This window comes from Panthera tigris, chromosome B3 (assembly GCF_018350195.1).
Source record: "Panthera tigris isolate Pti1 chromosome B3, P.tigris_Pti1_mat1.1, whole genome shotgun sequence".
NCBI classification, from domain to species: domain Eukaryota; kingdom Metazoa; phylum Chordata; class Mammalia; order Carnivora; family Felidae; genus Panthera; species Panthera tigris.
The window spans coordinates 109385103-109412535 of NC_056665.1; the positions used below are offsets into that span (position 1 = coordinate 109385103).

A 27433-nucleotide genomic window follows, 5' to 3' on the forward strand; every position below is an offset into this window, starting at 1 on the left:
TGCTTAGTGCTTACTTTACTCCCAGACACTGTTCTCAGAGCTTTTACATGGGTCAGCTCATGTAACATTGCCAACAATCTTAAAACGTTTAAACAATGCTATCAATTAGATTCCACTGCTTGTAACACAGACTTAAAATAACAATGGTTTTTGAGGACCCTGGGTGGCCCAGTCGGTTAAGCATCTGACTCTTGATCCCAGCTCAGTTCATGTATCTCACGGTTTGTAAGACTGAGTCCCACGTTGGGCTCTGAGCTGACAGCACAGAACCTGCTTGGGATTCTCTCTCCCTCTCTCTCTGCCCCTCCCTACCTGTCTCTCTCTCTCAAAATAAATAAGCTTAAAACAATAAAATAAAATAACAGTGGCTTAAACAATAGAGCAGTTTCTTTCTTTCTCTACAAAACCTCAGGGTCCCAGGCTAACTTTAGCCAAGTAGTCTAGAATCTAGTCATGGGCTTTATCCTCCCTCACAGTCCAAGATGCTGTCTAGAACTCCAGCTATCACATCCATAGACAGCAGGAGAGGGGACACAGGAAACTCAACAACCGTCATTTTGTGCAGATTCTTAGAAGTTTCCGCATATACCTCATTACGCCTAACATAGTCTTGTAACCACAAAGACTTGTAAAATACTCTGGGAAATAGTCCTTATTCTGGATATTACATCGCCATCTATGATTTGGAGTTTGATAACTATGGAAAGGGAGAACAGATAATGGAAGACAAGAGGAGTTTCTTCTTCTTGTCTCCCTCTATTTTTCAGATAATGAACCCAACGATGCATTCAAGGATTTCAAGTAGTTTTTTTGTTTTGTTTTGTTTTTTGTTTGTTTGTTTTGCTTACACATGAAGTGTAAGGTGGGAAGAATGAAGGAGGAGGATGGCGCTACAAAGTTATATGATTTTAATTCTGACTCTTTACATGATCAAAAGGAGAACGGGCAGTGAAATGCACAAAACCCAGGCAGCACTAAAGTGCAAAAGGCATAATGTGTGAGTAATCTCAAAGCTAGATAATTGAGTTGGAGTGTGGATCTGAGAGATGGATTAGTAAAATGGGTCAGTAATTGAATAGTAAATTGATTCAATATGACATTGCTGACTGCCGTGGCAGAAGATTATATAAATTTTGCCGAAAGGACAACAAATATCATCTGACTCACATTTTTCAATTTTGCCTTTTAATTTTTGTAAAATGTCGACCTCTCCTCTAAACGATCATCCGGTAAAGGTAGAATAGTTTGCATTTAGTGCACAGTGATTAGAGAAAAGCAACACAGTGAGGGCGAATTATTGCCTCACAAATATCTTACATTTATTTGAGTCAATGTTCAGATGAAAAATATTGTGAGGAAATACATACACATGACCAAGGTCAAGTAGTACCTGTAGGAGACACTGTGGCCACCTTGTCAACAACTACTCATTAACCCCAATCTAATTTCTATATCCTTCCCTAAACCCACAAGCTTCAGAGGAGCCTATGTTATTCTCAGCCCCACAGGCAATGAATCACGATTGGACCAATTGGTGGCGATCACATTTCTCCTGCTAGTGACTATTTTAGGCATGGGCACATAATGAAATTCCAACCAATGACACTTGCTATGAGGCTTCTCAGAAAGTGTGTGTGTGTGTGTGTGTGTGTGTGTGTGTGTGTGTGTGTGTGATCATTAATAAAAAGGATCACAGACGAAGAAACAGTCTGTTTTCCATTGGACATTGTTGAATGTGGATGTGAGCATTTACCGATTATAGCAATCTTGTGAACTTGAAGCTGACAAGATGAAGATTGGCAGAGCAGAAAAATGGAAAGAATTTGCATTCTTCCTAACAACCAACCCTGGAAATGTTCCACTCCTGAACTTATGTGAGGTATTAGTTTCCTTATATGGTTTGTTTGAATTGAGCTGGTATTTGCAGCCAGAAGTACACAAGGTAAGTACATAACAAATATCAAAGAACAAAAACAGCAGTCTCCTCCCCCATCTCTCCTGCCTAGCTCTTCTCTAGAAGGGAATCCCTTTCACTTTGTTTAGCTTTCTGGCAGGCAGTTTACTTACATGCTTCTAAATAATGTGTTCGTAGTGCTATTTGTTTGATTTATCTACAGAAAGAGTATTGACTTTCTACTATGGGAGTAGTAGTTCAACACTTGCACACCTCTTCCTTGTCTCTTCCCTGCTCTCAATAGTTTTACAATGTTTGATTAAATCAGCATTGTGCTTACATCATTATGACCTCATAAATATTATTCACTGGTTAAGAGTTACGTAGTGCACTGATTGCATTTCTTTTCTTACACAATTTTTTACCTTTTGGAGTTAAAAATAATCTTCCACCCCTGCCCATATGCATGGCTTTCTGAGTGGCTGGTATTAGTTCTTAAACTCTCCAACCGATTTGTAATACCCTTTGAATGTGATTTTTTTCTTTCCCATTAAAATTTCTTGTCTATCTTTCTCCCTTCCCTCCCTTGCTCATTCGGCATTCCTCTTTTATTTCTAATCAATTTTTTTTAACGTTTATTCATTTTTGAGAGGCAGAGACAGAGCGCAAGCAGGGGAGGGGCAGAGAGAGAGGGAGACACAGAATCTGAAGCAGACTCCAGGCTCTGAGCTGTCAGCACAGAGCCAGACACGGGGCTAGAACTCACGAACTGCGAGATCATGACTTAAGCCGAAGTCAGATGCCCAACCGACTTAGCCACCCAGGCGCCCCTCCTCTTTTATTTCTAAATCTACTTCCAGTCCCTTCTCCCCCAATACCCACAACCACTCTATTGTCATTAATATGTACAACTTTTCTGTGTTTGTGCAAAATGTGAAACTCTTTGTATATTTTAAATTTATATAAATGGCTTTCCCCACACATGCATGGTTTCCTGCTGTTTTCATTGGATGCTATATTTTGATGATCAAGCCATATGGCCCAGTATACATCTCAACTGTGGCTTGTAAATACTGCGGAGTACTTCACTGTGTAAACCGACACGTTTTTACCTATCCTGTCTCTCAGGGATGGATGTCCACTTTGTTTCCAACGCTATAACATCACAAATGATGCCCAGTAATGGGCCTATATGAAAATATCTTTGAGATATTACACCAAGCAGTACAATCGCTAGGTCAGAGAGTACATCAACACACATGTGTTGGCTCTCCAGAATAGCTGCCTCTGTGCCTACATTCCCATCACCAGTACAGGATGGTTCCTATATGCCCAAATGCTTCCAACATTTGGCATCATTTAGTTTTCTAATTTTTGTAGTTCTAAAAGGGATGAAGTGATTTTTGTGAGTCTCCGTTTCTCTAATTTCTAGGGAGTTTGGCCACCGTTTTAGTTTCTTCTGAAATTTGCCTTTGCATATTCTTTGCTCATTTTCCCATTGCCACTGTGTTCCCATATAGATCTAAATGCCATCTATAGTCTAATGGAACCACTTGTTGATTTCAAATATATTTTCTCCCATCCTGTTGTTTATCTATAGATTTGGGGGGACGAGAAATGCTTAATTTTGAATTTCTTTTTTGCCTTATACTTCATACTTTTGAAGTTTAGAAAGTCATTTGCCACTTGCAGGCCACAGAGGCATTTTTCCATACTTCCTCGTATTAAATTTATAGGTTTCATCTTTTATCGTTTAAATCTACCACTTAAGGAACCTAGTTTTGGGGCACCTGGGTGGCTCAGTCGGTTAAATATCGGACTTTGGCTCAAGTCATGATCTCATGATTCATGGGTTCGAGCCCCAAGTTGGGCTCTGTGCTGACAGTTGGAGCTTGCTTCCAATTCTGTGTCTCCCTCTCTCTCTGCCCCTTCCCCCTTGTGCTCTCTCTCCCAAAAATAAATATTAAACAACATTTTTTTACAATTTTTTTAAACATTTATTCATTTTTGAGAGACAGAGTGTGAGTGGGGGAGGGGCAGAGAAAGAGGGAGACAGAATCTGAAGCAGGCTCCAGGCTCTGAGCTGTCAGCACAGAGCCAACGCAGGGCTCAAACTCACTGATCATGACCTGAGTTGAAGTCAGAGGCTTAACCGACTGAGCCACCTAGGCACCCCGAAAATTTTTTTTAAAAAGGAATCTAGTGGGGCGCCTGGGTGGCTCAGTCGGTTGAGTGTCCAACTTCAGCTCAGGTCGTGATCTTGCGGTCTGTGGGTTCAAGCCCCACATCGGGCTCTGTGCTGACAACTTAGAGCCTGGAGCCTGTTTCAGGTTCTGTGTCTCCCTCTCTCCGACCCTCCCCTGTTCATGCTCTATCTCTCTCTGTCTCAAAAATAAATAAAGGTTAAAAAAAATTTTTTAAAAAGGAATCTAGTTTCATTTTTCTCCATCTAGTGAGCTACTATTCCCAATACCATCTAATAAAAAACTCCCTTTTACATTGTCACCTTTCTAAGGTATTAAGTTGTTATATACCCACGCTCTCTGAGCTCTATTCATTGACATTGTTCTAAGGACACATCACAGTTTTTCTATGATTTTGTGGAATCCGATAGTCTTAATATCTGGTAGAGAAAGTTCCCCTTTTCTAAGTTTATTGTTATTTGTGGATCTCATCAGTCTGTACAAAATTTAAAGTAAGTTTCAGTTCCTTAAAAAAATCCAACTAGAATTTGGTTGGGATTATATTGATTTTTCAGATTAAATTCAGAATGGTCATTTTAAAAATATTATCATCTCATTGGAAGCAAGGAGTATTTCTTAGGACATCTTCTATGTCTTTACTGGAATTTTAAAGTTTTTCTAAATAGATCTGGGGTATTTCTGTTAATTCCTTGAAAGTTTTTACATTTCCTGCTATCGTAAAATAATATCCTTTAGCTTTTCGTAGGCTGACCTTGTCCTGGCAACTTTGTTGAATCTCTTTTAATAGTTAAAAGAAAATTGAAAACATAAGTCTAGGTATATACCTAGGTATAGATCATTTGCATATTGGATTTTCTAGGTGTATATCATTTGCAAAGGAGTTTTTTTTTTTTCCCCTTTCTTCTTCCAATCTATACACATTGTCATACTTTTTCTTTCCTTATAGTATTAGCCAGAATTCGTACTATTGTGATAGACTTCCTCACTGAGTCTTGGTCTTAAAGGGAATGTATTTAATTTAATATTTCTCCACTAAGAATAATGTCTCCTCTGGATTTTGATATATTAACTTTAACCAAGTTAAAAAACTATTCTTTCAATAGCATGATGTTTATATTTTTCACAAATAGGTGCAAAACCACACTGTGTTTTCTATCTCAATTAAGATAATCATGATTTTTTTACCCTTTTTGTCTATTACTGTCATAGATTTTCTGATGTTGAGTCATCCTGAGATACATCTTGGTCATATTTTTTAAAATGCACCATTGAATTTGGTTAGCTAATATTTTTTATTTTAAAAAAATTTATCTACTCTTTATTTATTTTTGAGAGAGAGTGCAAGTAGGGGAGGAACAGAGAGAGAGGGAGACAGAGAATCCAAAGCAGGCTCCAGGCCCTGAGCTGTCAGCACAGAGCCCAACACAGGGCTTGAACTCATGAACTGTGAGCTCATGACCCGAGCTGAAGTCAGATGCTTAACCAACTGAGCCATCCAGGTGCCCCTGGTTAGCTAATATTTTTAACTGTGAATATATATTCTTAAACAAAGTGGATTCAGTTTTTTCTTCATATTCATCTGGCTTTGGAATTAAGGTTGTATTAGCCTTAAATTCCATTTTGTCAACTATTAAGGTTGCCACCCTGGCTTTTTGGTTATTTGTCTGGTATGACAAATAGTTTTTTGGTAATAGTTTTTTGTTTTTTTTTTTTTTTTGGTAATAGTTTTTTTTTTTTTTTTTTTTGGTAATAGTTTCATGTGGGTAACATTCACGTGCAATTCATTTATTTAAAGTGTACAATTCAATGGTTTTTAGAGTTGTGCAACTAAAATAGCCATCAATTTTCATCACCACCCCTTCCCCTCCAAATCATCCAACTCTTCCATTTCCCCCCTACCTCTCAGCCCTAGGTAACCGCTCCTATGTGTTCTTTATACACTTGGCTATTCTGGACATTTGATGTACATGGGATCCTATGATACGTGGTCTTTTCTGGCTGTTTTTACCTAGCATGTTTTCAAGGTTCATCCAACTTGTAGCATGTATTAGCACTTCTTTTTTTTTTTTTTATGACTGAATAATATTCCATTGTATGGACAGACCATAATTTACCCCTCCATCAATTGATGGATATTTGGAGTGTTTCCACCTTTTGGCTCTTATGAACGCTATTACGAAGACTCGTGTACCAGTTTTTGTGTGGACTTACGTTTTCAGGTCCCTTCAGCAAAGGCCGAGGAGTGGAACTGCTGGGTCAAATAGTAACTGTTTGAGGAATTGCCATTCTGTAGCTAAACTATTTTACATTCCTAACAGCAGAATATGAAGCTTTCCATTTCTCCATATCCTCACCAATTTTTTTTTTTTTATTATAGCCATCCCATTATAGATACCCAGTGGTATCTCATTGTGATTTTGGTTTGCATTTCTCTGCTGACTAATAATGCTAAGCATCTTAGTGTGTGTTTATTGACTATTTCTGTATCTTCTTTGGAGAAAAGTCTATTCACACCCTTGACCATTTAAAAAATTGTGTTCTCTTATTGAGTGGTGACATTTTTTAAAAATGTTTTGAATACAAGTTCTCATGTGATATATTATTTGCAAATATTTTCTCCCATTCTGGGGGCTGGTGTGCCTTTCTTCATTCTTCAATTTTTTTTTTTAATTTTTTTTTTTTTAATGTTTATTTTTGAGACAGAGAGAGACACAGCATGAACAGGGGAGGGTCAGAGAGAGGGAGACACAGAATCTGAAACAGGCTCCAGGCTCCGAGCTGTCAGCACAGAGCCCGACACGGGGCTCGAACTCATGGACCACGAGATCATGATCTGAGCTGAAGTCGGCCGCCCAACCAACTGAGCCACCCAGGCGCCCCTCATTCTTCAATTTTTAAAACCTATGTCTTTATTTTTTTGGAAGTTTATTTAATTCTGAAGGGGGGGGAGGGGCAGAAAGAGAGGGAGAGAGAGAGAGAGAACCCCAAGTAGGCTCTGCACTGTCAGTGCGGAGCCCCACGTGGGGCTCAAACTCACAAACCCATGAGATCATGACCTGAGCTGAAATCAAGAGTCGGGCACTTAACCGACTGAGCCACCCAGGCTCTACTCCCAGGGTGGGGCCCAATGTGGGGCGCAACAGGGGGCTTGAACTCATGATCCTGAGATTAAGAGTTGGCCACTTAACTAGCTGAGCCATCCAGGCACCACTGAAAGTATATATTTTTTAACCCTTTGTTTTAAGATTATTTTTTATATTGAGAGAGAGAGAGAGAGAGAGAGAGTCTTAAGCAGGCTCCACACTCAGCGCAGAGCCCGACATGGGGCTCGATCTCACAACCCTGAGATCGTGACCTGAACTGAAGAGTCAGATGCTTAACCATCTGAGCCACCCAGGAGCCTCTATTTTTTAATCTTTTAAAAACTTGTATTTTTAAATCATTTTCAATATGAGGGTTTCTTTCAATTGGTGAGTTTAAGGCACATAACCATTTTCCACATGGTCAAATGCACTGGGAAACCTCTGTCAAGTTTATTTTCCTCCCTGGACACCTCCCTCCTGATAGCTTATGTCCTCTTGTTCCGACCTGGACTCAATACTGTGGGCCTGCTATAAGGCTGTTATCCTGCCACTATGTTGGGTTGGTGCCCTGATTCTTGGTATCTCTTGTCTTCCTTGATTTTCTCCCTTATCCTTTGTGGAGTACATCTTTCAGTATCCTTTTTAAAAAGCTCCACAGACAGTGAAGTCTGAAATCTTTATGTCTGAAAGAGTTTTAAACCTCACCTGTGAGGGGGCGCCTGGGTGGCTCAGTTGGTTAAGCATCTGACTCAGGTCATGATCTCATGGTCCGTGGGTTTGAGCCCCGCTCTGTGCTGTCAGCACAGAGCCTGGAGCCTGCTTCAGATTCTGTGTCCACCCCCCTGCCCCCGCCTCCTCTCTTCACTCCTCCCCCACTCATGCTCTGTCTTGCCCTGTCTCTCAAAAATAAATAAATGTTTAAGAAAAATTGTTTTAAACCTCATGTGAGGACAATTTGACCTACAGAATTATAGGTTGAAAAGGCAAGTACCTCCTGAAATCCAAATCTTTTAATTCCTCAGTGGCCAATGAGTCTGTTTAGCCATGGATATTCTGGTTAGCTAAGTAAATTTGGTTCCTGAGTTTCAGAGAGGAAATAGGAAACATTCACTTAGTAAGGGATGTCTCAAAAAGATTTACGGTCATCTACTTGATTCATGAGTTTGGAGAGCGTAAGTTCAGATAGCAGGAAACTATCCTCAGGACTTTGAAGACTTTGATCCAGCATTTTGTGTCATCCAGATTTGCTAATGAAGAGTCTAATGCACATGTTATCTTTGTACCTAATGATTGTATTTTTCTCCCCTCCCTTTGGAAACTTCTACAATTTTCTCTTTCTTCTTGGAGTTCTGAAACTTCACTGTGCTATGCCTCGGTGTGGGTCTTTTTCATTCATTACATTTGACACTCTGTTGGCCTTCTAATCTACAGACAAAGTTCTGGGGATAGCCTCTAATATTTCGTTTTAATAATCCCTCCCACTCCCTTAAAAACGCTTTTTCCACATTGTAAACACCGATAGTCTGATATTAGACCCCTACATTTACCTTCTGTGGCTTTTGCCTTTTCTCTCACTTGCTGTCTCTTTGAGGGTCTACTTTCAAAGACATTTCCTCATCTCCATCTTCCAACCCTATGAATTACTTTTTAAAAAATTTTTTTAAATGTTTTTATTTATTTTTGAGACAGAGAAAGACAGAGCATGAGCAGGGGAGGGGCAGAGAGAGGGGGAGACACAGAAACCGAAGCAGGCTCCAGGCTCCGAGCTGTTGGCACACAGCCCGACGCAGGGCTCGAATTCACCCACCGTGAGATCATGACCTGAGCCAAAGTCAGACGCCCAACCGACTGAGCCACCCGGGCGCCCCCCTGTTAATTACTTTTAAATTTTAAATATTTTTGAAAGCTTATACTGTTTTGATAACTGTTTCATTTCCTGTTGTTTTATACATGCAAGGTCTCCAAATATTTTTATACAGCTTTTCTACTTACATAGTCAGCACTGTCTCAAATCCTAAGAATCTTAGAAATATGGTTTTTCATTCTTATATAGTGCTTGCTCCATCAAAAGATCAAAATGTACCAAAGATTTTAAGCAGCATGAGGCATTATCAAATCTGTGTTTTCTCTGGTCAGCCTAGAAACAGTGGGAAGAACAAACTGGAGAGAAGGGTCTGTAATCCAGGTGAGAAATGATGAAACTCTTATTTAAGGCGATAGTGGTGGGGTAAAGGCAAAAGAACAGAAGACAGATTTTAGGAGGTGGAATGGCACAGGATTTGGTGATTGACTGGTTAGGAGGAAAGAAAAAAGTCCAGAATTAACCACCGGGTTATGGTTTGAACAACAGCAAGAAGAGCTGAATTTTTCCAAATAAGAATTATCTATTTTGAGTATGTTTTTTAAACATTTTTTAAATGTTTATTATTTGAAAGAGAGAGACGGAGACAGAGACAGAGACAGAGAGCAAGCAGCGGAAGGGCAGAGAGAAAGGGAGATACAGAATCGGAAGCAGGCTCCAGGCTCTGAGCGGCAAGCACAGACCCCAACATGGGGTCCGAACCCACAGACCGCGAGATCATGACCTGAGCCGCAGTCGGCCGTCCAACAGACTGAGCCACCCAGACGCCATTTTGAATATGTTTAAGAGTGACTTAACTATGCCTGTTGTTCAGTCTCAAGTGAGTTAAGCCAGATCATACCTAAACAGAAGTTGCATTGTTCTATGGAATAAAAAGTTCCCCCACTGCTACTTGCAGAGATAAGTCATTATTAACATTTAAAGAGAAATGTAAAAGGTTCTAAAGTAATGCTTGTATTTTTCAAGCATATTTTTAGTTCAAAAGATAAAAACGTTCTAAAATATTTTTATAAATATTTTTATCTATAAAAAGGTATTTTTATTTTTAATTAAACGTAAGAACATACTAAACCTTTAGAGTGACCAACTTTTTATTAGGATACCTTGGAAAAATACGTAGAAGGATGAAAAAATTAGCAGTAAACAAAAATTCACGTTTAAATTAGATTATGGTGGTGTCCCCCTTTAAGCTCTGGCGGCCAACTCTTGCATGGCCCCCACTCCCCATGGGCTCTTATGTTTAAAAATATGGATAAAGCACTATGAAAGAAAATTTTATCACAAAATACTAGACTACTTTGAAATAAAAAAGTCATTCTGCTATTATACTTTCATTGTTGTATTTTCACGGACTCAAAATGAATTTTGCAAGATAATTTCTTTTTCCTCAATGAAATACCTGCTTACTATTTAACCATTTTAAAATATAGATGCAAATATTTACTAAATATATATTTTTAAATAGACGCAAATCACTTTATTTCTAAAAAAGCTTAGTACTATTTAGAATCATTAGAATATTTACATTTAAATACTCCAACATAATCTATGTGTATTAAGTAGGAGCTCTGACAGAAAACAGTCTGATTTGGTTTTATAAATAATGAAGATGATTTAAAATGTAAAAAACTGAGCTTACAAAATATAGCTCAAACCACCTGATTTTTTAAAGTCATATCAGCCATCTACTTCTAAAAAGTCCTTATCAAAGCTATTTCTTAAAACCCAACATTTACTAACTCAACAGATGGGTTTTAAAAATGAGGAATGTAATTTTACTTTCAACTCACTGATTATATACTCAACTGGCAGCTTTAAAAAAAATAATTTTAGAATACATGAAGACCTGAATTAAACCATTTTCAGCGTTTTTCCAGGATTGTTTGCTAACTGGCTTGTTTTTACATATGAGCTTTAAACAGATCTATCACAGGTAGAACACAAAGATAATTACTTGCGACTATAAAACCTTTCAAGGAAGCTCCCAACATCACATCACTGCTTCTTCCTTTTCTTGTAAGAATCATTACTGTGAACTCGAACTCGCTGGTACACAGAGGATGCTATTTTCATGCTGTCTTTCTTTGTAAATGTCTTGTCTAATGCTCCACGTTTCCAAAGTAACAACTGTGCATCTTCCCCTCCGGTTAGCAAAGAATCATCCTGCATATTCCAACAGAAAGAGCGGACTGTAGCAGCATGCCCTCCGTGAAGGCTGGTCACATGAATCAATCCTGCTGTAGTACAGCTCAGTAAGTGAATAATTCCTGTGTTTGTTCCCCCAACAACAAACAATTTGTCCATTTTTTCGTGATACAGGCCACCAACCAAATAGTCCAAAATGCCTCCTTTCACATTAATTACTTCTCTGACATCCTGGATGTTCAAACGTGTAATTGGTTCATCAGTATCCAGATGATTAAGATCCCACCAACAAAATCCTTCATCATGCGTCATGCAATAAATCTGTTTATAGTCCTTCCCAGACCAACCAATACAGCTTACGGAAGAAACAGAGTTACAGGTCGTAACCAGTGCATCTTCTTCATTATCAATACTAATATCATATACATTCACCAGGCCATCAGTTGAACCGGAGACCACCATGTTGGGATTGCTGGGATGGAAGCGTACTTGAGTGACGTCATCACTGTGTGTCTCTGAATATGCTCCAAGTGGGTCTTTAGAAGTAGACAAATCCTGAGAATTAATTCTTGCATCCCAAAATACCAGCAATGCATCATCATCAACTTTTTCTGTACCAGCGCAAATGACGTGATCATTACAGCTGATATCAAAACTAATGAAAATATTGGAAGGGTAACCCTTGAACAGCTGGACAGGTTTTTCACTGGCTGATCGAGCATCCCAACGTTTTACAGTGCCGTCAGTACATGATGAATATATACTGTCACAAGAATTTGCAAATTTGACTCCATTGAGAAGTCCAGGATAGCCACGAAATTCTCGGAGTATGTATAACCTCTCTTTATCATAGATTCTGATTGATCCGTTAGAACATAAAACAGCGATCAAGCTTTCTTTTTCTGCTTGTACGGTTTTTGATGCATCTATGCCCAGCAGGTAAGTAGGCTCTGTAGTCCCCGAGGAGCGTTTAACAATGTTCAGGTTAGCGAATTGTTCCTCAATCCTCTCCATGTCAGGAGGAGCATTCAAAGTGCAGTACAAATCTGTAAGAAAAATACAAAAAATTAAAATTAAACCCAAAGCTTCTCAAAATTATAATTAAATCAAGAACATTTCCCTTTTAGGGAAACAAAAGAAAAAGAAAAAAAACAAAAGAAAACAAAAAATAAAATCTATTCTAATATTTTAATCTTTCCCTGCCATGATATGGCTAAAACTTAGTTGCCTCCTTCTGATTCAATCGGTCTTGAATACTGAATCTACCACATATACGTTATGCCAGTAAGAGAAGTTTACAACATATATATGTGTTGCTCAGCAGTTCCTTTCAGCTTAAACTCAATTATTGGTCGTACTCATAATTCTCAGCATTCTCCACTTTGGGATCATCTTCTCCTGGCCCTAGCTGCCTTAATGTAACTTTTAGAATTTAAATCTAGTTGTGAACGCAGAAAAGTGGTCCTCCAAAGATGTCTAACCCTTCATCCCTGGAACCTGTGAATGTTAGAGGTTTCCTGGCGAAGAGGAATTGAGGCAGCTAATCAGCTGACCTTTAAAAAAAACTTTTTTTTTAAATTAGTGAAGTATAATTGGCACAAAATGTTAATTTCAGGTGTACAACACAGTGACTCACAAGTCTGTATCTTATGCTCACCCCAAGTGTAGCTACCATCTGTCACCATACATTGTTACAATACCAGGGACTATATATATTCCCCATGCTTTTTTACCTCTGCCACTTACTCATTCCATAAGTGGAAGCCTGTATCTCCCACTCCCCTCTATCCATTTTGCCTACCTCTCTCCACCGCTCCCCTCTGGCAACCATCAGTTTGTTCTGTGTATTTATGGATCTGTTTCTGCTTTTTGTTTTTAAAATTCCACATATACGTGAAATCATATGGTATTTGTCTTTCTCTGTTGGACCTATTTCACTTAGCATAATAGCCTCTGGATCCATCCATGTTGTCATGAATGACAAGATCTCATTCCCTTTTTTGTAGCTCGGTAGTATTGTAAATGATGCTGCAACAAACACAGGGGAGCACGTATCTTTTTAAATGAATGTTTTCATTTTCTTTGGGTAAATACCCAGTAGTAGAACTATTGGGTCATTTGGTATTCCTATTTTACATTTTTAAAGGAACCTCCATACTGTCTTGTACAGTGGCTGCACCAGTTTCATTCCCACCAATAATAGTACGTGAGGGAGACACGTGGGTGATTCAGTCGGTTGAGTGCCTGACTCTTGATTTCGGCTCAGGTCATGATCCCAGGTTTTGGGATCAAGCCCCAAGTTGGGCTCTGTGCAGAGTGTGGAGCCTGCTTAAAATTCTCTCTCTCCTCTCACCTCTCTTCTCTCTGTCCCTCTGTCCCTCTGCCCTTCTCCCCTGCCTGCACACACTATCTCTATTTAAAAAATAAATTAAAAAAAAAGTGAATGAGGGTTTCTTTTTCTCCACGTCCTTACCAACACTTGTTATTTCATGTCTTTTTGACTAGCCATTCTGACGGGTGTAAGGTGATATCTCGTTGTGGTTTTGATTTGCATTTCCCGGTGATTAGTGATGTTGAGCATCATTTCCTGTATTCATTTGCCATCTGTACGTCTTCTTTGCAAAAATGTCTATTCAGATCTTCTGCTCATTTTATTTGGATTATTTGGCTTCTGTGCTGAGTTGTGTTTATAGCTGATCTTATAATAGGGAGATTATTCTGGATTAGCTGGGTGGAGCCAATGTAATCACTAGTGTTCTTTTTTTTTAAATTTTTTTTAATGTTTATTTTTAAGTGAGAGAGACAGAGCATGAGCTGGGGAGGGGCAGAGGGAGAGGGAGACACAGAATCCGAAGCAGCTCCAGGCTCTGAGCTGTCAGCACAGAGCCCAACGTGGGGCTCAAACCCACAAACTGTGAGATCATGACCTGAGCCAAAGTTGGACACTTAACCGCCTGAACCACTCAGGCTCCCCACCAGTGTTCTTAAAAGTAGAAGGAGCCACCTGGGTGGCCCAGCTGGTTGAGTGTCCCACTCTTGATTTCAGCTCAGGAAATGATTCCAGGGTTGTGGGATCAAGCCCCATGTCGGGCTCCATGCTGAGCATGGAGCCTGCTTAAAATTCATTCTCTCTCTCTCTCTCTCTCTCTCTCTCTCTCTCCCCCTCTCTCCCACCCCCCTCTAAAATTAAAAACAAAAAAAAGTAAATGGAGGAGGCAGAACATGATGAGAATCAGAGAGAGGTGTTGCTATGTTATAGCTACAGAAAGATACATTGCTGGTTTGGGTGAAGAAGGTCAAGAAGTGGCTGGACTCAGGGTGCCTGGTTGGCTCACTCAGTTAAGCATCCAACTCTTGGTTTCAGCTCAGGTCATGATCTCACGGTTTGTGAGATGGCGCCCTGAGTAGGGCTCTGCACTGACGGTACAGAACCTGCCTGGGAGTCTCTGCCCCACTGCTGCTCTCTCCTCCCCCTCAAAATAAATAAACATTTACAAAAAAATTAATGGGTGGCCTCTAGAACCTAGAAAAGGCCAAGAATTGTTCCCCTTTAGAGCCTCCAGATGGAAATGCAGCCCTGGCTAACACCACCATTTTCACCCAGTGAAATCTAATTTGGGTTTCTGAACCCCGGAATTATAATATAACAAACTTGTGTTGTTTCAAGCCACCAAGTTTGTAGTAACCTGTTACAGCAACAATAGGAAACAATACAACAGGGGTTCCCAGTACGACATTCTGGAGAAGTACTTCTCAGGCTGTAGTAGCTTGTAAATGGTGGAGCTGGAATGTGGACCTAGGCACTCTGTCCAAGGACTGTGGTCTTCATGACCACGCTAGATTGCTATTTTTTTCTTTCCTCCTCTTTCTTCCTTTCTTTCTTTCTTTCTTTCTTTCTTTCTTTCTTTCTTTCTTTCTTAATGTTTACTTTTGAGAGAGAGACAGAACGAGAGCAGGGGAGGGACAGAGAGAGAGAGAGAGAGAGGGAAACACAGAATCCAAAGCAGGCTCCAGGCTCTGAGCTATCAGCACAGAGCCTGATGCAGGGCTCAAACCCACAAACTGTGAGATCATGACCTGAGTTGAAACCAAGAGTCAGCTAGCTGCTCAATGGACTGAGCCACCCAAGCGCTGCTATTTTTTTTATTTTAGAGAGAGACAGAGTGCACAAGCAGGGAAGACAGGCAGAGGGGGAAGGGAGAGAGAGAGAGAGAATTTTAATTTTAAGCAGGCTCCATGCTCAGCACAGAGCCCAACACGGGGTTCAATCCCATGACCCTGGGATCATGATCTAAGCCAAAATCATGAGTCAGATGCTCAACCAACTGAGCCACCCAGGTGTCCTAGGTTGATGAGAATCTTAAATAACCAAGTTTATCATGCCTTTTAGCTAACAGTAATTTGTAGGACTATGACCATGCTCTCAAGCAGAACAGTAGTGCTTTACTCCTTCCCTCCAGTACATTGCCTGGAGAGTCTGTTTCACATTGGAAAATTTCCCTGTGTGGCTTTAATTCAACGGATTCTGGGGGTTGATAGGACAGGCAGAGCAGGCCCCAGATTAAATACTACAGCGAACTTAACACTTTAAGACTGTAGCAATGATAATAATCACAGTGGTTGTCCACATGATACACTGTTCAAATAAGGATAGAAGGAAGGGAGGGAGGGAGGGAGGAAGGAAAGAAGGAAGGAAGAGGGAAGGGAGGGGAAGAAAGGAAGAAAAAGGGAGGGAGGGAGGAGAAGGAAGAAGAAAGATATTAGAGGTAAGGTAGGTATATCTTACAACAATCTCAAACTATAGAGCTTATATTCATTCACAGATACAAAGTAAAGTCTAAAGCTATGCATGGCTAAAAAGAAGTTTTCTTCATTTTACAAAGATTGCCTGTTACAGTTAGCTAGCAATCATAGCCAATTTAAATATGGGCCTAAGGATGCTGAGAATGGAGGTAGAACAATTATTAATATGTCATCTTGAACCACCTAGTGCAGATCAGGAAACGGCAGGACCTCAAAACTGCTGTTGTGGTTCTCGCTGGGATACAGAGTTCTCATGTCTGAATATGATGCAGAGGGTGGAAGATGTTTATAAAGACGACCCAAAACAAACATCTCAGGATGAGTTTTAAGGGGGTGAGAATATTAAATTCTTGATGAACTGCCATCTTGGAACACATTAGATGGAAGTGCTGACCAATCTCTTATCTCAACAATTATCCTTAGGGGCACTGGGGTGGCTCAGTCGGTTGAGCATCCGACCCTGGATTTCGGCTCAGGTCATGATCCCAGGATTGTGGGATTCTTGGGATTCTCTCTCTCAAATTAAAAAATAATAAAAATTGTCCTGAGATAATTAACAGTTGTTTACTTAATAGCAAAATCCCTAAACATAAGTATGAATTCCTCATCACTTGTGTCTTAATAAGATTTAAGTTCTTTAATCAATTGAAATACTATTTCACTTTATTTCCTATTAAAATAAACCCAATAAAATGTTCTTTCTGTATATGAAGTGCATCCCGAATATATCTAGCTGCAACTAGGTATTGCTCTTATTCTAAGCTGGCTGAGTTTAAGTATGAAATCTGAAGGACAGCCTAGCTTAAATATTTCTATAATGGAAGAGGAAGTAGCTTTCTTTTCCACTTAAATAAAAAGCAAAAAAAGAAAATAACATATATTTTACATCTCTTAAACTATTGACTACGGGATGGCAGCCATCTGTAACTTGGCATCACGGCTGCCCTTAACCTCTGGTGAAGCCCAAGATTGTTAAAAAGAGGACCAAGAAGCTCATCCGGCACCAGTCAGACCGATACGTCAAAATCAAGCGCACCCGGCGGAAACCCAGAGGCATTGACAATAGAGTGCGCAGAAGACTCAAGGGCCAGATCTTGATGCCCAACGTTGGTTACGGGAGCAACAAGAAGACAAAGCACATGCTGCGCTGTGGCTTCCGGAAGTTCCTAGTCCACAATGTCAAGGAGCTTGAGGTGCTGCTGATGTGCAATAAATCTTACTGTGCAGAGACTGCTCACAAGGTCTCCTCCAAGAACCATAAAGCCATTGTGGAAAGAGTAGCCCAGCTGGCCATCAGAGTCACGAATCCCAATGCCAGACTGTGCAGCGAAGAAAATGAATAGACAGCTTATGTGCATGTCATATTTGTGTTAATAAAACCATAAAACTACAAAAAAAAAAGAAAGAAAAGAAACTATTGACTATGAAAGGCACTATACCAAAAGTCTTCTGCATATTATTTTGCATGAAATCAGAAAAGAAATGGAGGTATCCTTAGAGATACATATATTTCTGGGGCACCTGGGTGGCTCAGTTGTTTAAGCGTCCAACTCTTGATTTCGGCTCAGGTCATGATCTTGCGGTTCGTGGGATTGAGCCCAGCATCAGGCTCCGCATTGACAGCACAGAGCCTGCTTGGGATTCTCTCTTTCTCTCTCTGGCCCTCCCAGCTTGGCTTGTGCTGTCTCTCTCTCAAGATAAATAAACATTAAAAAAAAAATACATGTATTTCTATCTTGCAGGTATGAATGTTCACCATACGTGAAAGATGTAACAGCATAAGCATATATACTTTTATACTTTTACTACTGAAGAGTAACAGTTGTATGGGAAGTATATGTTGGACATAAGACTAGTTTTCTTTTGAGACAATTTATCAGACTTGAGTCAGAAAAACTTAATTCCCCACAGCTGAAACTTAGTATTGACCACTTACTATAAGGAATTAGCTATGATGACGGATGCAGAGGTCCGGCAAATGTCCCAAATGTAGGGAAAAGTTTAATGGGGAAAAGGCATTCAGGAATGGGTATTAATAAGTTCATAATCTACACTTAGAATTTAACTACAATAATGCTATACCGCATTTATCAAATTAGGCAAGGATAACTGAGCCTCACAGAGAAGAAAATAATAACTGGAGTTCAACGAATGCTGGGCTATGTGCTACCGACTTACTAGTTTTTTGCTTTTTTTTAATCATAATCATTTAACCTTACAGGATAGGGATTATTATCCTCATTTTTTAAAAATGTTTACTTATTTTTGAGGGAGGGAGACAGAGGACCTGAAGCGGGCTCTGTGCTGTCAGCAGAGAGCCCGATGGCGAGGCTCCAGCTCACGAACCATGAAAATCATGGCCTGAGCCGAAGTCGGATGCTTAAGCAGCTGAGCCACCCAGGAACTCATTATCCCCATTTTACAGAGGAAATTGAAGCTCCGAGGGACTGAGTACTCGTCAATGCTCTCACAGCCACTAAGGTGAGGATGTGGGGGGAGTTTCGTTCGAAACCCAAGTTGTAACTTCAAAAACCTGAGAACCTGTGCTCACTCTAATACTATGCTGTTGCTCTTCAATGAAAGTACTGAAGCATTAATGTCAACTATAATTAAGGAACATGCCTATTAGCCTTTGAGAGGGGGAATTACATGTTAACCCCACATATAAGCAGCGGAGAAAGAAAGGGAGCAGGAGGATTAAAAAAACGCATACTGGCCTGGAAAAATAATACAATAAGCAACCATCACTTACTCATTATTTTTGTGTGTCCCCCTTTTCTTTCTTTTTAAACTTTTTATTATGGAATTTGTATGGAGTAGAGAATATGCACCCATCAGCCAGCACGAACAATTACATTCCTCAAAAGTTGTGATTAGGATTGGAGGGTCCCTTATACATCATATATTGTTTGAAAGGCAGTTAAGGAGCTCTAGTGGACAGTATGATGGAACCTCTCCAACTCATCCTTCTCTCCCTCCTCCATGTGGCATCAACATGGTTTGAAGACTTGACCCTAGCTCCAGGGGCAGATCCTGATTAGCCTAAACCAATCACAGTAATTCTATCCTTTTAAACCAGTAATTGGTTCAGAAACTTATATTCTTGCCAATCTATTCAGTATTCTCCTTCCAACTATAATTTGTTCAGACGTGCAACACTAATTCTAAAGTGGACCCAATTCAACTGATGGGAAGAACTTTTCTTCTATTAGTCCATGTTAATGAGATTCTACATTTTCTATTTAAGTCAGTTTGTAGCAAAGTTTTTATTAATGCAGCCGGAACCACTCTAACTAATTAAATATAATCAAATAAAGTCTTGGGTGTATCACCGAGTACTCACTTAACGTAAGAGGCTCCTATAAAGGAAGATTTTATAAGATTTCCTATAAAGGAAATTTTAAGAAGTCAAATTTCATTCACACCGAACAGAGGGACTTTGATCTTCTGTTCCCTTTAAAACATCTATCCTCTCCCACACCCCACCTTTCAAATTTCTTGTCCAAAAATAAAGGGAAAAAATAAAATACACAAAAAACTTACCAGAAGACTCTATAAAAGATATCTTTAGAATCAGGGATCCTACCATTAATATAAAGCAAATCAATATTTGCTCTACAAAATAAAAAAACAACCATTGAAATGATACAATGTTTAAAAACAATGTAAAACTCCATCTGGTAAGTTTCCGTATATTTTTTAAATGTATTTATATTTTTTAATATCTAAAATAGTCATATGGTTTAAAATTCAAATGTTCCAAAACTAATGTCTTGGCTTGTCCTCAAGCCCCTTTCCTCTCCCTGGAGGCAACAAATATTGCCAGTTTCTTCTGAATACTTTCAGAGATTATCAATTTGAAAATAATGCAGTGATTTTCAGCTTATCAAAAAACTGTGAGTGTGGTACAATAGAAAAAGTAATAGGCTTAAGAATTAAACATCCTGGGGGGCTCAGTCAGTTAAGCATCTGACTTCGGCTCAGGTCATGATCTCACAGCTCATGAGTTCGAGTCCCACGTCAGGCTCTGTGCGGACAGCTCAGAGCCTGGAGCCTGCTTCAGATTCTGTGTCTACCTCTCTCTCTCTGCCCCTCCCCCGCCCCCCCTTAAATAAATAAATATTAAAAAAAAAAGAATCAAACATTTTGGGGTGCCTGGGTGGCTCAGTTAGCTAAGCGTCTGACTTTTGATTTCAGCTCAGGTCATGATTTCACAGTCATGAAACCAAGCCCCGCTGAGCACAGAGCCTGCTTCAGATTCTCTATCCCTCTCTCTCAAAAAAAAAAAAAAAAAAAAAAAAAAAAAAAAAAAAAAAAAAAAAAAAATTAGAAGGGAAAAAAAAAAAAAAAAGAATCAGGGGCACCCAGTGGCTCAGTCGGTTAAGCATTCAATTCTTGGTTTCAGCTCAGGTAATAATCTCACAGTTCATGGGTTCGAGCCCTGCATCACTGCACTGTTAGTGCAGAGCCTGCTTGGAATTCTCTTTCTCTCTCTCTCTCTCTGTCTCTCTCTCTCTCTCTCTCCCTTCCTCCGTCCCTCCCTCTCTGTCCCCACCTGTCTCTCTCACTCTCCAAATAAACAAACTTAAAAAAAATAAAATAAAAAAAGAATCAAACATCCTAATTTCATCCTCTTGTTCTGCCACAAACTAGCAAAGTCATCATAGTACAAATTACCCGAACTCTCGAAGCCTCAGCTTCCCCATCCTTAAGTAGGGATAAAGCAGTGCTTGGCTGGCTGTCAGAAGAGCATGCAGCTCTTGATCTTGGGGTCGTAAGTTCAAGCCTAATGTTGGATACAGAGATCACTTAAATAAATTAAAAAAAATAAAGTGGAGATAAAAATGGACACTCTCAATATTGAGTACTATTATGGCTAAGTACTATGCTAAATGCTGGAGATTCAGATCAAAAACATATTTGCTGTCTTTAAGAAGTTAGGAGACTGAACAGTAAACAATTACAATATAGTATAAGAACAGGGGTAATCGCAGAATACAGGAACGCAGAAGTATTAGGGGGCACAATTCTTGGCATTAAGAAAATAAGCAACAAATGTTAATTTCCTTTCTTCTAATGAACTTTCATGTGCTTTGCATTCATTTTATTTCATTTTACATTCAAATTTTAAAAATGTATAATTCTTAAAGCTTTTAAAATAGGTAAGCAGTCTCAGTTACTTTTATATTAACCTTTTTAAAAAAAATGAATCAATATGCAAAATTTCATGAACACTAGTATCAAACAAATAATTCTCAAATCTGAATAAACTACTAACATATCAAACTGAGCTGGTGCTTTTTAAGATTTTATTTTTCATCTTATAATGAAAAACACACTTGTAAAGAGCAAATAAACTTCAACATGTTTTATAAGACGATACAGTTTCACTGCTATAAGTTTATCTTTTAGTTAGGTACTAGTCAGAAAAGCTTAAGATCTAACCTATTAAAAATACCCTTTGAGCTCCTTGAACAAATGGCTGATTCTAGGTCTGGGGCAGGGGAAATTCAAGATCAGCAGAGAGCATCAAATAATGCCAGAAAGTAAAGTAGTGCTAAATACATAAGTAAGTAAATAAATAAATAAATAAATAAGGCTAAGAGCCAAGGTCTTCCACTGGTCACACTAGACTAATTTGAACAGCAAAATAACAGTTACATTGGATTATAATCTCAAGAATCAAATACTCATGAATCCATACAGATAAAAATAAATGCCTATATAAGTAAATAAACAAGGGAAGAGGGGCATCTGGGTGGCTCAGTCGGTTAAGCGTCCGACTTCGGCTCAGGTCATGATCTTGCGGTCCGTTGAGTTCGAGCCCCGCATCGGGCTCTGTGCTGACAGCTCAGAGCCTGGAGCCTGTTTCAGATTCTGTGTCTCCCTCTCTCTCTGTTCATGCTCTGTCTCTCCCTGTCTCTCATGTCTCTGTTCATGCTCCCTCCCCTGTTCATGCTCTGTCTCTCCCTGTCTCAAAAATGAATAAAACGTTAAAAAAATTTCTTTAAAAAACAAGGGAAGAATTCTAAGTAATTTAAGGAGATATACCTCCTCCAGGAGGTGGAGCTTAATTCTCCTCCCCTCCGGTACAGACTAGTCTTAATTACTTGCTTCAAAGAATAGAGTATGAAAAGAGTAAAAAACAGTAACTTTAAGTAGAGGAACCTGGAAGATATCACCTTACCCAACTGATGAAGGTTAAATCGTGTTGATGTCACATGCCCCCTGGTGTGACATGATGGGAAAGATCCTTCGCTTCTGTGGTATTCTTCCCCCAAATCCATCACCCCGGCGGCGTAATCATGAGAAAACATCACACAAACCTACATTCAGGGATATCCTACAAACACCTGGTTGGTACTCTTCAAAAGTTTCAAGGTCATGAAAAATAAGCAAGATCTGAGAGACTGTCACAGGCCGGAGGAGACTAAGGGGGTTTGGCAACTAAATGTGGATGTGGTATCCTTGACTGGACTGACCAGAAAAAGGATATTAGTGGAAAAGCTGGTGAAATCCAAACAAACTGTATAGTTTAGTCAATAGTATTGTACCAGTGTTAATTTCTTAGTTTGGGTAAATGTTACCAAATTTGGTTTGGAGACATTAACATTAGGGTGAAGGGTATATAGAAACTGTAGTATCTTTGCAACTCTTCTAGAAACCTACTCTTATTCAAAAAACTTTTTTAAAATGTTCTTGATACACATCATGGACGTTGGGAGGGATAAGAAAGGATTTTGCATACATACGTGCTAGGAATGTTGCTATGCCAAAAAGCTCTTACGTCAATCTCAATTCCAGACCTGAGATAACTCAGGCCAGTCATGAAGGCCACCACCAACCTCTCCCCCAGTCAGGTCTCTCTTTTCATTATAAAAATATAAAAAATAAAATCTAACACCCCCAGATTTGGAAAGAAGTCAACTGAGGAAGAAGGTAGGCAACTAAGAAGTAAATACCCTTACTTACTAAACCGCAGGAGCTCAGCAAAGAGGGCTGCTAGGGCTTACTGTATTTCTAAAGTCTATGCTACTTGTGGGAAATGAGAAGCAGCTCACAGGAGTGGGATATACCTAGGACTTGGTACGGATCTCAGAGGAGAAAACAGAGACCAGGGCCCCCAAGGTTTGCCTCAGTCTCAGTGACTAGTTTTTGCAAGTGGAAATACATCGTGTCATGTTTGGGCCAGGTGATCCGGAAGTGGTGTGTCTTCACCTTCTCTTCACCTAACTGCTGGCTGGATGCAGAGGACTTCAGAGCCCTCTGGTTGAGCCATAAAATGAAAGGGTCTGAGCCCTCCAGTCATCACATGAAAGGCTACCTGCTCACCAGAAAAACCTACGTCTGAGTATATCCATCAGTTGTGTAGATATCTGAAACATATAGTTTAAAAAACTGAAAAACAAAATGACCCCAACCTCATAATACTATTCACATTTTCTTTAGGTTAAATCCAAAGTGGGGGGAGGGCGCCTGGGTGGCTCAGTCGGTTAAGCAACCGACTCCTGATTTCGGCTCAGGTCATGATCTCGTGGTTTATGAGACTGAGCCCCACATTGGGCTCATGCTGACAACACAGAGCCTGCTTGGGATTCTCTCTCTCTCAAAATAAATAAACTTAAAAATAAAAGGGCAATTAATTTCTTATACTAAAGAAACACCAGACCTTCAGCACTTACATTTTATTTATTTTTTATTAAATCCAAATTAAATGTAATACTACTTAGAGAAAATGTATAATATACCATCCCATTTTAATAAAATCATTCCTATGCACATTTCTGCTCACTCTATCTGTATATATGTGCAGAAAGATCTCCAGAATGACGTTCGTAAAATGTATTTCAAATATCTGGAGTGCATATGTGTACACGTGCACGCACATGGGGGTGCGTGTTGTCTTTCTAGTACTTTTCTATATTGCTAAATTTTTTTTTTTAATGTTCATTTATTTTTGAGAGAGAGACTGAGACAGAGCGCAAGTAGGGGAGGGGCAGAGACAGAGGGAGACACAGAATCCGAAGCAGGCTCCAAACTCTGAGCTGTCAGCACAGGGCTTGACACGGGGCTCAAACTCACAAACTGTGAGATCATGACCTGAGCCAAAGTCGGTCGCTCAACCAACTGAGCAACCCAGGCACCCCATATATTGCTAAAATTTTTAATAATGAACAACTAATATACAGTAAGGCTGGTTTCTGAACTCAAGCATTCTTGTTCCAGAGCCCACAGTATTAACTCCTATATTATACTTCCCCTATAATAAGGCACAACTACAGATATGTAACATTATACATATATGTGCATTTTTCATAGACGTATGTATAATAAGTATACATCAGATTTTATTTATTTATTTAGTAATTTCTATGCCCAGTGTGGGGCTTGAACGTACAACTCCAAGAGTCACATGCTTTACCAACTGAGCCAGCCAGGCATCCCAAGTACATATCATATTTTTAAAAAATAAGGGTGGAGGCGGCGGGGTGACTCAGTTGGTTAAGTGTCTACCTCCTGACTTTGGCTTAGATCATGATTTCATGGTTCGTGGGTTTGGGCCACATGTCGGGCTCTGTGCTGGCTCTGCCCCTCTCTCTGCTCTTGCCCCACTAGTGTGTGCGTGCACACATGCTCTCTCTCTCTCAAAATAAATAAACTTAAAAACAATACGGGTAGATGATGTTAGCTGCATAGTAAGCATATATCATAGTTATTTTTTAAAAAGGGGGCAGACTATATTAATAGAGCACTTGGAAGGAGTAGCTACTACTGTCATGTATTAATGGCAAACATGAAAAATCTAATGGGAGCCACAAAAATCTCTATGCTGGATATTAAAGAAGCTTATTAGTTATCAAGCATATCTAATGTCAGCCTATCTGAAGCAAAACTGCACAAGTAAAACTTAGGAAGCTGGTTATTAATATTTATTTCAGAAAAACCAGGAAGAGTGAAATAGTAACAGTCACTCCTATTCAGTATCAGTATGTCTTAGAGGAAACAATACCTTGGGATAAAAAGTATGCATTGGTTTAACTTCAGCAGAACATCTCTCAGAAAACGTTGATGTCAAAAATTTAGACAAATTTGTGCGTGTATTTTAAACTAACACAGAACTGGCTTTGAAACAATTTGCCAAAGAGCCATTTGTTTTCAATTGGGAAGAAGTGCTGAATATTGAGTGGAAGGTATGCTAAACTGACATCTGCTACAACTTCGATGTAATTTTAAATATCATATTCATTAATGACTGAGACTAAATGTCTTTGTAAATTAATCCTGCTTAGTGAGTCTGAATATGCTATTCTTATTCGCAGGAATGTTCAAAGATACTGGCTGCAACAACATATGGCATCTCATGCATTAAATACACTAAAATTCGTAGGGAAAGCAGAGTTTTTAAAGTGCAGGAATCTGTTACCAAGGAAAAGGGGGAGGGGGAGGAGGGAATGACACACACACTTTCTCATGCAGTCGGGGATACAACATTCAAGTATCAAGTTCCAGATATAACATTCAAGTATCTTTTTAAAAACAAAAGCCATTTTTCTCAGTAACATCCTGCGCTAATTTCTCAAGTAAATCTTCCACCGAAAAGTCACGCTTTGAAGTAAATCTATGAACGCCCTGCTTCTTTCAACAAGAACAATTAACTGTGTTTGCCTTTCCAGAACAACCAGCTGGTTAACCAAATAGAGACAGAAACCAAACTTCCCCAGTCACCAGATGTCTTAATTTGGAACAGTTAGTAGCAGTGTGGAATAATCCAAAATTTTGAGTCGGTACTATATGTTTACTACTTCTTTTTATAAGTCTGAATAGACGTTTTTAAAAATTAAGCAAATGCATTCTCTTTAATAACTGCAAAAAAAGGTGGGGGATAAAAAGAACCAATGCCTATAGGCCATAACAGAATGATGTTAACATCTAAGAACCAGCCACTTGCATATTATGTTATAGTTAGAAATTGATAAGCAATATCAACATTAAATCTACTCAGAAGTCCTAAAGAATGACCCTTTTCAATAATTCAAAACCAAATCTTGAAGGACGGGAATGACAGGCCTAGAACACACTGGATTCAGCAAAGAACACAGGCAAAGTCCTAGCTTTCATTGAGGCCAGTGGGGTGACAGACAGCTATTAGACAAATAACTAATTATAATAATGAAAAGTCAAAGTGGTATGAAAAATAATACTGGTTAAGGCCAGGAAAATGAGGCAGGACAAGCCTTTTGGATTCAGTCATTAAAGGAAAATCTCGGGGTGTCTGGGTGGCCCAGTCAGTCAAGGGTCTGACTCTTGGTTTCAGCCCAGGTCACGATCTCACACTTAGTGAGACTGAGCCCTGGCGCTTCAGGCTCTGCACTGACAGCACAGAGCCTGTTTGGGATTCTCTCTCTCTCTGCCCTTCCCCTGTTCATCCCCTGCTCAAAATAAATAAATAAACTTCAAAAAATAAATAAAGGAAAATCTCTCCCATGAGGTGACATTTCAGCTGAGACCAGAAGGAAATGAGGGTGTGGGCTAAAAGCCTCCTGGGCAGAGAGAAACAGCAAGTGGTCCACAGCAGCTGAAGATGAGTCAGAGAAGGAAAGTGGTACAGGAAATAAGGTTAAAGAGGTAGCTGGAGACAAATAAGGGCTTTGGAGGGCCACGGTCAGAAATTTCAATTTTATTTTTTTATTTTTAACGTTTATTTATTTTGAGAGAGAGAGAGAGAGGTGGGGGTGGGGGGTTGGGGAGAATCTGAAGCAGGCTCCAGACTCTGAGCTGTCAGCACAGAGCCCAACGCAGGGCTTCACCTCATGAACTGTGAGGTCATGACCCGAGCCGAAATCAGATGCTTAACTGAAGGAGCCACCCAGGCGCCCGTATATTTTATTCTTAAGTGAGAAGGAAAGCCAGGTGAGAGCAAGTGAGAGACGTTTGTGGAGGGATTCCTCTGGCTGCTGCCTAGAGCATAGACCTTGGGGGAAGAATGGAAGTAAGTGAAAGGTTTGTGCAAAATTCTGGGCAGCAGATATAAAAGAGAGAAATGTCTGGATACAGGCCACAATTATGAAAGAGGAATAAACAGAATTTCCTGATTAGACTGCAAGTAGGGTATGGGGAGAGGTGACAAAGATGGGTGATTCCTAGGTTTCTGGCCTTAGCAACAAGGCCAACGTTGGCATGTTACTTTTAGGGTAATTACAAGTTTTTAAGAAAATTACAAGATGGTTAATTAGATAATTAGACAAGTATCCAATTGCTTAAATAGTCTTTACTGATCGACCGTGGTATATTAATACACTGGAATTCTACATGGCAATAAAAAACCATATACTACTGGTACATGCGACGATAATGGAAGAATCTCAGAACTGTTTAGTGACAGAAGCCTGAAACAGAAGGATACTATTATAATTTCACTTACACAGAATTTAAAAACAGGCAA

At 39.5% G+C, this 27433-nt stretch overlaps 2 protein-coding genes across 8 annotated transcripts in view; one reads left to right on the plus strand and one right to left on the minus strand.

Moving 5' to 3' along the window:
* Positions 1–10514: 10514 nt before the first annotated feature.
* The window catches only part of WDR89 (WD repeat domain 89), a 35413-nt gene continuing 18494 nt past the window's right edge, over positions 10515–27433 (minus strand). For 5 of the 7 annotated variants that reach the window (XM_007095209.3, XM_007095212.3, XM_007095211.3 and 2 more), the window contains one exon: positions 10515–12233. In XM_007095209.3, coding sequence (XP_007095271.1) covers positions 11038–12201 — 1164 coding nt within the window. In that variant the 5' untranslated portion in view covers positions 12202–12233 and the 3' untranslated portion in view covers positions 10515–11037. Of the gene's footprint in view, positions 12234–20667; positions 20777–22177; positions 22524–27433 lie in introns of those variants that run through there. The other 2 variants (XM_042989861.1, XM_042989859.1) reach the window with 2 other exon arrangements.
* LOC102967746 (60S ribosomal protein L32-like) lies at positions 16941–17379 on the plus strand (the record flags this gene model as incomplete). The annotated part of the gene is made up of 1 exon (XM_042987746.1): positions 16941–17379. A coding segment is annotated over one exon (393 nt), but the record flags the coding sequence as incomplete, so codon positions are not given.